Raw genomic sequence first — 12,673 nt, forward strand, 5'->3', positions numbered from 1 at the left:
TAAGGTGGAGAAAGGACAGACTTTTTAACAAATGGTGCAGAGAAAACTAGGTATCCACATGTAGAAAAATGAAGCTGAACCTCACTCTGAGCAAGAATCAATTCAAAGTGGTTAGAGTCCTAAGAATTAGACCAGAAACTGCAGCTACTAGGAGAAAATGTTGGTCCAGCACTTAATACATCAGCACAGGAACCAACTTCCTCAAAAAGACTCCTAAAGCCAAAGAAATAAAATAAAAAAATCAGTAAGTGGGATAACATCAAATAAAGCTTTATCACAGTAAAGGAAGCAAGAACATGAAGAGAGAGCATATGAAATGTGAGAAAATCTATCTGCCCCTCAGGGCATTAATATCTAGAATATACAAAAAAACACCAAAAACCCCCACAAATAATCCAATCAATAAATGGACAGACACTTCTTGAAAGAAGAAATACAAATGCTAAACATATATATGAAAAAATGTTCAACATCTCTAGCACTTATGGAAATACAAATCAAAACTACCTTGAGAATTCATCTCTATGAGAATGGCAATTATCGCGAATACGGGTAATAAATGTTGGTGAGGATGTGGGGAAACAGGGACACTCATAGATTGTTGGTGGGACTGTACATTAATTCAATCACTCCAGAAAGAAGTATGGAGATTACTCAAAAATCTAGTAATGGAACTGCTATCCCACTCCTTGGTACATATCCAAAAGATTTAAAATCAGCATACTACAGTGATACAGTCACATTAATGTTTATAGCAGCACAATTCATAATAGCCAAGGTATGGAACCAAACCTAGTTTCCATAACAAATGAATAAAGAAAATGTGACACACACACACACACACACACACACACACACACACACACACGGAGTATCACTCAGCCATAAAGAAAAATGACTTTACGGCATTTGGTAAATGGATGGAGACTATCGTGCTAAGTGATATAAGCCACTTTCAAAAAGTCAAAAGTCGAATGTTTTCTCTGATATGCAGAAGTCATTCCAAAATGGAGGTGGGGAGGTGGTGTAAAAATGAAAGAAAGAGAGAAAGAAAGGAAAAAAGAAGGGGAGAGTGAAATCCATCAAAATAGAAGAAAGATCAGTAGAGAAGACAAAGGAGAGGGCTGGGGCCTAAACTGGAGCAGGAGCAGGTGGTGTTCCATGCTTTTGTGATTATGTCAGGGGATATCCTGGTGTTGTATATAAATAAAAAATAAATTTTAAAAAAAATTTTAAAATTTTTAAATAAAAAAAAAAAAAAAAAAAAAAAAAAAAGACCTTTCCTCCCATGCCCCCAAAGCTATGCCACTCCAATATCCCTAATCTCAGCAAATGGCTTCAGGAGCCAGGTCTGGGAAATCATCCTAGAGTTTTGCTTTTCCCCTTCTAACATAGAGCTGCCAGTGTTTAGAGTCTTAGCTCTTCCCATTCTCAATCCCTAACACCTTGGCCTGGGTCTGCCCTAGCTCCTACCTTAATGATGAAACTAGAACTGTCCCCATTTGAATCTATAAAACAAAGCTGAACTTACCACTCTGCTGTGTGAAAACTCTGAGGTTCTGTGGTGCCCAAGGATGAATCCAGGAGTCCAGGACCTGGTCCCCATCTGCTCATTTACCCTCACTTTTAATGCTCAAACCTCAAATTTTACACAGTGGAAACAAGAAAGTGTTTCTGATGCCCTGTGCAGATCACCTGTCCTTATCTCCTCTAAGCACTGCCAGTTTTAATCTTTCTAGATTCAGTTTGGGGGTCAATTCTTTGAGAAGTCTTCCCTGACCTTCCAGGGTGACCTAAATGTCATGGCTCTGTGTGTTTCCACAGCAACCAACTGCAGGGATAGCAAACATCTGGGCAAACACTTGCCATTAACACTAAAGCCTCATGCTTATGTAAGGAAGGAAAGAGTTCCTAAAAATCAGAGAGATGACACACGGGGCAGATATTTATTTAATTTCTTACAGAAAATAATTAGAAAAACTGGGTTACTGATTCCTAATTTCTGGTAAAGGAAAAAAAATCAAAAAGAAACCTTCAACTCAATCTGTAGAATGTAAGAACACTGTAAGCCAAGTCCTCAATTTCCCTCCCTTGAAATAGCAGGTTCCACAGGTGTGACAATGTATTTGGATGCCCGTTAGCTTCCTCCTCCCGGTTCCTGGGAACATGAGGGGCTGTATCTTACATTATTAACTGAAGACATCTGACAAGTAGATATTAAATTATTTCCTAGCTTTATCATTGCCTTAATTTTGTACTGTCGATTCTACAGGGATAGTTATATTTGAGTTATTATTTTATATTCTGATTTAGCTTGTGTCCACTCAATTGAAGTTCTCTATGTTGTGACACAGCTGTCCATTGTGCCACCCAATGCACACACCTCCTGCTCACTCACACTCTTGCTTCCTCTTCCCTCTTGCTCAGGAGCATGTGCATACACAGTACTGGTAGAGATAAACTTGGGTTTAGACACAGTGAGACGCGCTTGACTCTGGGCCTGTTCATATCACCCGTTAACAGAAGCAAAGAAAATCAACTATTAATCAGCCATAACATTTCCTTAAAAACATTTTCCCCACAGACTAATCAATCAATCAATTTAAAGCTTCTTGACCTGTATGCTATGAACCACATGTGAAAGGAATGAGCTATCTGTTCACAGGGTTGGTTGTCTTAATACATTGCGTATTTTAGGAGTCCTAAGATTAACCTGCAATTATATCTCTAAAGCAATTTCATTTCAAGAAAGAGACTTACAGGTCTCCTCTTGCAAGGGAAAGGTCTGAGTGCAGAAATTGACATCAAATGATTTGGCTGACCTTACCAAGATAGCGACTCTTCAGCCTTACAGGTCTGCTTACAAAAGTATAAATCCAGTTGATTTTACATAATAATGAACACTCTTCCTCTTTTACAGTCTTAAAACTATTCAATGATTTGTGATAGCTGTGTCTTCTAGACACTGCTCATATACTGTGTATCTGAGAAGGAAATTAGGTTGTAAAATAGCATGCTGAATCTAGGCAGCTCTGTTCATTGAGGGATCACTGGTAAAACACACAGATAAGACGAAATAACAACATTTTACAGTTGGAAAGAGACCCAGTAAAAACTCTTGACTAGAATTAAAAAAATTACAGATTAGAAGTCAAAAGGCCTACATGAATTCTTGGATCAGTTCCACTGGCAATTTATAAATTTGGGGGAAGTCATTTAACTTTGATTGCTCATATGCCACAAAGGTACATTCATGAAGGCATTCAGATATTTATTTCCTGGGGTACTTAATATCTACAACTTTGCTAGGTTCTAAAGATAAGATCCTGACTTGACCCTAAAGACTTCTGTAACAAAGCTAAAAGACTAGCTGGTAGCTCTCAGTATTATCGCCACAGTGTGACTCCCAAAGGTGGGAACGCTGCCAATCAGCAAGGAAGCCCCTCGAGGGAGGAACACTCAACAGTCCAGCCGAGATGAGAAAAGCTAGTCCAGGAAATTTCCATACACTCTCAATCTCCCCGCTTACACCATTGAAAACTGCTAATCTAGAAGGATCTTTCCATCTCAAAGGGCAGCTCTAGACACAAAATAACATATTTAAGGAAGAAAATGACAATCTAATGAAGAAAAATGTACAGTTGAAAAATGAAGACCTAACAGTCCAATCTATCACTGACACCATCTCTCTGTACAGACATTAGCAGAGAACTTTACATTTGTTCTTAGAGAGTAATAATGACCTAATATTTTGATTCTACTTTGAAATTTATAAAATTTGCACTGTAACTGTATTTTCATAGCAATGTTAAGACAGGGCAATATTGCTTTTCCCATTTATAGAAAAAGAAACTGAGACCCAGATAAGTTAAATAACTTGCCTTAATCTCACATCCAGTGAGTGCTGTAAGAAATTGAAACCAGGTCTTCTGACTAAAGCCAGTCCATTTACCAACATGAGGAAGAAATAAAGTTTTAAAAATATATATGCTTACTCTTTTTCAAGTCAGAAAGGTCCTAAAAATCTTCAAGGCAAATAAAAGATTCAAATTTAAAGATAAAATTATAAACATCTGAGCTGGGGAGATAGCTCAGCTGGTAGAGTGCTTGCCTTGCAAGCACAAGGCCGTGAGTTCAATCCCCAGTACCGCAAAAAAAAAAAAAAAAAAAAAAAAAAAAAAAAAATTATAAACATCCATTTGCAAGGTACAATAATATGTTTATTAACTGGTAATATTGGCAAATAAGGTACTCTGGAGGAAAGTTCTAAGTATCTTACATATATTACATGTATAAGCAGAAATTAAGCACACATATACGTCGCATTAAGCAGAACACAAAGAACATAACTTACACTTTAAAAATAGTTTATAGTCACCTCTATGCAATTACAGCAAGCTTTAGTGTGACTTCTCAGGAGCATAAAATCTTCAGTCAGTAGCTCAGAGCTCAGGCTGCTGCATTTGTCTTCCTGTCTGCTCTGCAGTGATCATCTCTATATCTTTCCTTAGTGCTCTTAGTTTCTTTTAGTTTTAACCAAGTGCCCTCATCTCAGCAACCTCTATCCACTTCTGTTGTGAATTCTCAAGAAGGAAGGGAAATCAGAAAACCAAATATTCAAATACGCAAACATGCATACACGGGTATGCCATGTTACATAGTCACACATGTGCACACATACTAAGGGTACCAAACAACAATGCTTAAATTGCTTCCTTTATTACGCCCCAACAGGCATGAACAGATTAACACAGTGTGGAAGTTCCCTGGACTTGAGAATGAGATGGCAAAACACACTGTGAGACCTAGAATTCTAAGGCTTCAGGGTTGTGTCTACCTTTGGAGTCACAGGAGTCAGAATGGGTCTAAGTTTGGCCTTAAGATTCAGAATAGATTACTTGTCTGGGCTTGAGCCTACATGTCTTCATCTGGAAAATGGGAATAAAAATAACATGGATATATAATAATTTTGTGAAATGAATGCTGCAAACTATATAATGTATTATAAAAAGTCTCACATTTCTAATTCCAAAAGCTCTGATAGAAAGAACCTTTTTGCTCCCCTGTCTGTATTCTCTCTCACACACTCATGGGATAATATATACCAATATAAAATATGCCAATATAAAAACAAAGTGGTCTTTACTCACATCAAGTTTGTGTTTTAAATCTATAGCCTGTTTCACACAGATAAATGCTGAAGTTCAAATTCCCAAATAAATGGGGAATAAACTATATTAACAAAAATCCCAAAAGGCACTCAGCAAGTTCTATCTCCCAGTGACTGATCAGCTTTCCAAAGAAAGAAAATGATGCATCTACCTATAGGCTTGTCCACATTTGATTCTATCTGAGTTAAAAAAGCAACTCCTGCTGCTTTGGGTACTTAAACAAAAAAACACCAAACACAACAAAAACTAAGCAAGGAAATCTAGAAAACCTTTTGCTTCAGCAGAGAAGGGCAGATTCTTTAGAGTCACAATGTGGGTTTTGACATGAGGTTGACCCACAAGTGGAGGCAGCTGGCCTGCATGGAGGCTTTCCCTGACCACTTCAGAATGCCTTCCCACAGTGCTGTGTTTATTTTTTGAGTTCACTTTAGGTGCACATAATACTGGGGTTCATAATGACATAATCAAAATAACACTGCTCCACTTCAGTCCCCATTTTCACATATCACTTACTTTGTTCACTAATGAGTGAGCCTAGGAAGGGGAGCTCTTGTATTGGAAGGTATAAGATGGCATTAGGAAGGTGCCAGAAATATATTTCATCTATTTATCTTCTACGGAGTCAATCGTGTAATTGAGGCAAGAGAGGAGGAGGGACTAGCCTTAGAAAACAGACTGACTTCAGTACTTCACAAACTTACTTTTTCTGGTCTTTGAAAATCAGCCTTCTGATAATACAACTCATTGTTTCACTAGGGGAAACACCCTTCCCTTCTGGGTCTAGGTGGTTCAGGTTGTCTGACTCCAGTCAGATCTACCCATTCCATCACTGTGTCCCTCACCACAGGGGTTGGAGTGAATCCTGTGGGCCAAGTTCAATCTGAGGTGGTTTTATTGGGAACTTTTAAAGGAACTGTGGGAAGCAGAAAAACCTCCTTTTTACAGAGACCTGGTAGCTGTCTCAGCATCATGAATGAACCTACAAGAGAACAGGGCCCTGCAAGAGAATGGGACAGAGTTCTAGTGACCTGGCTTAAGACCACTGCTTTCCCGAAGCCAAGCCCGCTCTAGACCTTTCCAGTACAGGAGCCAACAGATTTCCACTGGCACCTAAGCCAGTTTATGTTGAACTAGCTGCCACCTGAAACCAAGAGCCCATATCTGGGAAAGAATTATTAAAGTCCTAACTACCGATTCAATGCTGTGTATGAGGACTATCAAATAATCAGTAGTATAAATAATGAAAAAAAAGTAATATCAATTAAATAATGAAAAGTCAATCCCAAAAGGAAAGAAATAATTACGTGGTTGGCTTTTTCATCCCAGAACTAAGGACACGACTTTGTGGTCTCTGGAAAAACAAAGGTGAAACACTCACATTGCTTTTGTTTGAGTCTCTGAAAATTTGATATCTCAAAAAACTTCCTTGAGAAATAAACCTTAGGGGGTCTTCATGTAGAGCTCTTTAGTGAACTTAAGTGTCAAAGATACAGTAATACTTCCACCGAGAGCAAAAGTACTACACATCCATAGTGTTCAACATCAATAAAATCATGCAGCCTAAGTGATATTAATTACTTATAAGTGAGGGTAGGGGAAGGCAAAAACATCTGTCTCTACTTAAGAAGTACAATTATTTGGACAGAAGCAAAAGAAAGCCTGAATATACTGGGTGAACTTCGAATCAACTTTTTTACTTAATGTACTGTTTGGAAATCTTCAGTAGGAAGGGTGGTAGGACTCAAATGGGGCCAGGAGTCTGAATTGCTGGTCTGTAAAATCACAAACTGGATCCCAATATTGAATGTTTTAAATACCACTGACACACATATTTATAAGGAAAAGGCAGAGATGCTGTATTCTGTGCGTGTCTAGTAAAAATGCTATTCTGGATCATGCAAATTAAGTTTACAGTGACACAGAATTATTTTTCTAAGTCTCACTGAAAAACAAACTGACAAACAACAAAAACAACACAGCCTTTTTGTCTGGTTGATCTGCTTGCAATTTTGCATTGGGCCCATTAAATACTGCTCAGTGGAAAATCTCCAGGTAGTTTTTAGATAAGACATTATTACTATTCATTTTGGATTAGATTACATCAAAAATATTTTTTAAGACTTTCCCAATAACACTGTAATATTAACCGTTCAGGTCAACGACACACGAGAAAGAATGCATAAAAGGAACACCCACATGAACATTTACCTTCCACTGCTCTTTTGAAGAAGACTTTGCAGCTGCCACAGGTCACTACCCCATAGTGACATCCTGAAGCCTCATCGCCACACACCAAACATATTTTGGAAGGTCTTGAGGATCCAGTAGAAACACTTCGTAAAGTAGAGCTGGGGAAAGAAATCGAGATTTAATAATTAAATGGTCATGGTACATTTCACATGCTGCTCAGCTTACTTCCAAATGTGTCAATAATCCCAGCTCCATCCATGGATTCTAGGGGGTCATATGCTATGTGACTCAACAGAATGAAGGCAAAACCCATCACAGGGTGACCCATCAAAAATGGCGCATGGCAAAGCCTCATCCCAACACCCAGAGAGAAGCAACGATTAGATGTGAACACTTTCCTTCCCTTTCTTAATGTTGAACATATTTACAATCTCCACCCCTCCCACACATATACGCAAAAAACGCACTCCCTGGGACTCTCTGAGGGCAATGAGAAAACTCCTGCACCAAATCATCATGGCAGTATTTGCTGTCCTTCTGTTTGGATACCAAAGAGCAGAACTTCTCAACACTCTTTACTCAGACTCTCATTATAGTTCTCTATAAACCAGATTTTTAAAAAACTCCCTCTTCCAAAATGATCCATTAATTGAATTGTTTCTCCTTGCTGTAACTGCCAACAATCTTACCTGTCCAAGCTCTGGAACATTTCCATGTTACCTTACATAGGTATGTTCAATTTACTTCATTTTGCTTATTAATTTGAAGGGACACAATACAAAACAAAAACCCATAGATCTCAGGTAACTTTCAACGTTAGACAGTGAAGGGCGCTGGGCAATAGCTTTTTAGGGACAAAAGTAACCCTGTAAGAAATCATCTGCTTGCATCTTCTTTAAGGGGATCATCTCAAGATATTTTACATATTACTATGTTAGTTAACAGTACGTTCCAAACAAACTCTTTTTAAAATTCTAATAAGGAGTCATAGTTTAGTGATGCTTTAGGTGTGTACTGAGCAGGAAATGTTCACATTTATAGTTCACATGCATTTATTAAATAGTTCACAGGCATTTATTGAATATTTACCCATTGAATCAATGTGAGGTATGGAAGAAAGAAATGCTTAAAAAAATCCAACCTCTGCCACCAAGATGGTAGGGGACATAAACTCCCATGGTAAGTGCTGAGGGTTCAGCTCTCCTTACTGGGAAGGGTGGGAATACAGGAGTCAGAAAACACTTGCCCAAATGTGACAGCTGAACAGAGCACTCAAGTCTGCCTAGGTGGTCACCAGACAGAGAAAGGAGGCAGAGGAAGCAGCACGTGCCATGGATCAGCAAAAAAGCGAGCTGCAAATGTTCAGAAGACTTTGGGCAGAGTGGTGTGTCTGTGCTGTCACCTGGCTGTCGGTGCTTCTGCCTGCGTGGACAACAGCAGGCACATGGAAAAAAAGAAAAGGGACCAAGAGGCCCTGCTGGCTGTGTAATGGTGCTGACTTCTGTTCTCCAAATTAGTTACAACACGGCAAAATCACGTTAATGTTTACATTTTTAAAAAACCATTTAAAATGTCTGAACAACCCTCTCACCAGAAATAGCTGAAGGAACAAACCATGCAGCGGCTCAGAGCGCTGTACCATGACGGCCTTGCTAGAAAATGACTTCTTAAATCAAGGACCGAAACAATGTTCTCCAAAGTTGTTTCTCCTTCTGAGAAAAGTACTCTTTATTATTTTTATTAGCGTCCTTTGACTTTTTTATGGCATTCAAAACATTCCATTTCAGCACCAGTAACTTCTTCAACATATTAGCCGGTAAAACTCAATTCACACTCCGGCTGACTCAGAGGGCACCGCACAGAGAAGCACCCAGACTTCGTAAATGTTTAGAATGTAATGTAAAATCATCATTGAAGTGTAATTGCTTTCTCACAATGACAAGCATATGTGGGATTTTTATTTAACATTTTTGTGGGCTTTGGTCTTGGTCCCAATACTTATTGGCCTCTTAGCATCACTCTCTGGAACTCTTCTCTTCTACTATTCAAACAGCTTTCTTGGGGAGCACACCTAAGTCTCTTGGTTTTAAATATTGTCAATATGCTGGGGACTTCCAAATGTTTATCTCCTGCCCAGAACTTCAGGCCTGTTCATCCAATGGCCCGCCTGGCCTCTTCACTTGAGTGTCTGATATATACCCCAAACTCAGTATGTTCAAAACTTTGCTGATCTTCTCTCTGCCTCCTACCCCGCCCCTCTCAAAGACCTCATCATCTCTGTGAGTAGCAACTATTTATGGGTAGAACTGTGCCCCCTCCAAATTTATAGGTCAAAGTCTTAGCTCCTAGTGCCTCAGAACGGGACTTTATTGCATCAGAATGTGACCTAGTTACTTCAGTAACTAGAGTAGGGTTGGTGAAGGTGTAGTAAGTTGAGATGAGGTTATACTGGAGTGAACCCTACAAAAGGAAGAAATTGGGACACAGATCCCAACACAAGGAGAATGCCAAGTTCAGATGAAGGCAGAGATCTGGAGAGGCATCCAGAAGCCAAGAAAGGTCTAAAACTGCTGGCAAACCTGCAGAAGGGAGGAGAGAGGTATGGAACAGATTCTCCATCACAGCCCTCAGAAGCAACCGATCCTGCCAAGGCCTTGCCTTTGGACTTCTGGCTTCCAGAACTGCAAGACAATAAATTCACTGCAGTCTGAGCCATCGAGCTTGTGACCCTTTGTTACAGAAGCCCCAGCAAACTAAGACGATGCTTCTTTTATTCCAGTTGATCAGGCTGAAAAACGTGAACTCCCCCGGAATCCTCCCTTGTCTCACACAACACACCCGGTCTGCTAAACCCTGTCCACCTCACTTCAGAACACACTCACACTCCGCTCACTCCCATGACTCCTCAGTACCATGCTAGTCCAAGCTGCCTACGCCACACCTCTTACCTTGGACTCTGCCAAGGCTGCCTGGCTGGTCTTTCTGTTTCTCTCTGCTCCCTTGTCCCCACTGCAGATAGAACGATCCCTATCCACCTTCATTCCTTTGCTCAAAACCATTCAAGGGTTTTCCTTACACTTGGAGTCCAAGTGCACCACGATCACGTAGTCACAAGCAGGCCTCTGCACCTTCCCTCATCTCTCTCTTGCCTTATCCACCTGAGCTCCTTGCCGGCCCTCGAACACAGCAGGCAGGAGCCCATTTCAGGGTCTCTGCACTTGCTGACTCCTCTTCACCCAGACATCTTCATGGACCCTGCCCTTACCCCCTTCTTAGGCCTCCACTGACCATCTGATTAGAAACACCTCTCCCCTAGAACTCCTGTCCCCCCACCAACTTTTTATAGCACATGTTATCTATTTGCTACAGTTTATTTATTGTTTGTCTCAACTACACAAGAAAGAAAATTCAGTATGGGTTTGAATTTTCAAGCATTATCCACTTATCTATTCTCCATGCATGGAACAGCACCTGTTATACAGCAGGCTTCCCTACGGCCCAAAGGCCCAGGTGTTAAAGGTTTGTCCCTAGTCTGTGGTGTTTTAGAGAGTTGGTGGAACCCTTAGGAGGTAGGGTCTCATAGGAAGAAGTTAGGTCATTGCAGGTGTGCCCATTATGGGGGCCCCGGCCCCTCTGCTTTTCTATTTTCCAAATACCATGAGGAAAACAGGCTTTCTCCACCCTGCAGCCTGCCATGATGTTCTTCACCACTTGACCCTGCTGGTCACTTGGACAGAGAATTCTGAAGTTGTGAGCCAAAAATTAACCTTTTCTTCCTTTTACATTGATTATCTCAGGTATTTTGCCACAGTGACAGAAAGTGAACACTATACCCAATCAACACTTGAGTCAGTGATCAAATAACTGGCACCTCCACAGTCTCTGCAAGACCCACCATGATATTGATTCTGATGTCTACTGCAGTTCTCATGCAAAGAAACATAATTTGCTTGTAACCAGCTGGAGGGTTACAAATACATAGCTGAACCAAATTGAGATATCAAGGAGGAGGTCTATGAAAAAACAGATGCATTATGAAATCCAAAGGAAAGCAATATAAATTCCAAAATCAAAGCAAACGTTAATTCTGGCTCCCCTTGTATTCACTAATATCTTTCAATGACAAAATGGCAGTTTCACCTAATTGTGCCTTTCGGTTTGTTTCTCCAACGCTATTCTGAGCTCCTTTCTTGTCCATCTCTAACGATGCCTCCTCTATTTTTCAGGCTCTTCTTCATCTTGCCGATCACTAAATTTGCAGTTCTATCTCTGGCCATCATTTTTCTCACTATCCCATAATGATCTCTTGCACTATCTCAGACTCAAATGGCTCTCTGGGTGAAAGATGTTCCAAATCTCTATAACCATTCCACCCTCTCCTTCTCCTTCCAATCTCATGTTTTCTCCTCCTGTACTTAACCTCCCGGCCTCTATGTTCTGTTAGCTTCTTAAACACAATGTGTTCCAAACCATATTTACCTTCTTTTTTCCAGATCTTGATGTTCTGAAAGGTACTGTCATCTGTTACTTACCCAGTCTCAAACCCTGTACGATTGAAACCCCTTGTCCAGGAAGGATATGTTCCAGACCCCCAATGGAGGCCTGAAACCATGTACCATGTACTGAACCCTCTATATTCTCCATGTACTATGTTCTCCCCCATATGCCCTACGATAGTGCCACAGAGCATCCAAGTTAACCTGTCTTCAAATATTTTGCCCTAGTGTCTCCTTTGCACCACTACTCTAGAACCTTGGGTTTATTATTAAGCAAAATAGGGATTACTTGAACACAAGCACTGTGACTCTGTGGTGATCAATCTGATAACTGAGTTGACTAAGTGATGAATAGATGGGTATCATATACCTCCTGGATACACTGGACAAAGGAATGATTCACCTCCCAGGCATGATGGAGCAAGACTGCCCGAGAGGCCATTATACTACATTTTAGATTTCCTGAGGCCCTCATACTGCATTTTAAAACTTATGAATTGTTTATTTTGGGGAGTTTTCCATTTGATATTTTCACGCCACAGGTAACTGAAACTACGGAAAGCAAAGCCACAGAGGAGTGGGGATTGCTGTCCTCTTCCACAACTATTCAACACAATCAGCTGCCAAGTCCTGCTCATCTCAGCTCTGCAGACCCCCATCCCCTCTCCACACCCCACTGTTGGGAATCCTGGTTCTGGCCTTTGCTACTTCCTAAGGGTTTTCCCGTCTCTAGCCTCCTGTGTCTCCAACTCATCTACAGCGACTGACCAATGAAATGGATGCTGCAGAGCTCTGACTGTGTTGTGCCCATGCTCA

At 40.4% G+C, this 12,673-nt stretch overlaps 1 protein-coding gene across 4 annotated transcripts in view; it reads right to left on the reverse strand.

Annotated features, from left to right (window-relative positions):
- NR3C2 (nuclear receptor subfamily 3 group C member 2) overlaps window positions 1-12,673 on the reverse strand; it is a 330,269-nt gene that overhangs the window by 152,396 nt on the left and 165,200 nt on the right. For all 4 annotated transcript variants that reach the window (XM_079154578.1, XM_079154580.1, XM_079154577.1 and 1 more), the window contains exon 3: window positions 7,380-7,519. In XM_079154578.1, the coding sequence (XP_079010704.1) occupies window positions 7,380-7,519 (140 nt within the window). The remainder of the gene's footprint in view (window positions 1-7,379; window positions 7,520-12,673) is intronic.

Source organism: Sciurus vulgaris (genome assembly GCF_902686455.1).
Source record: "Sciurus vulgaris genome assembly, chromosome: 9".
NCBI classification, from domain to species: domain Eukaryota; kingdom Metazoa; phylum Chordata; class Mammalia; order Rodentia; family Sciuridae; genus Sciurus; species Sciurus vulgaris.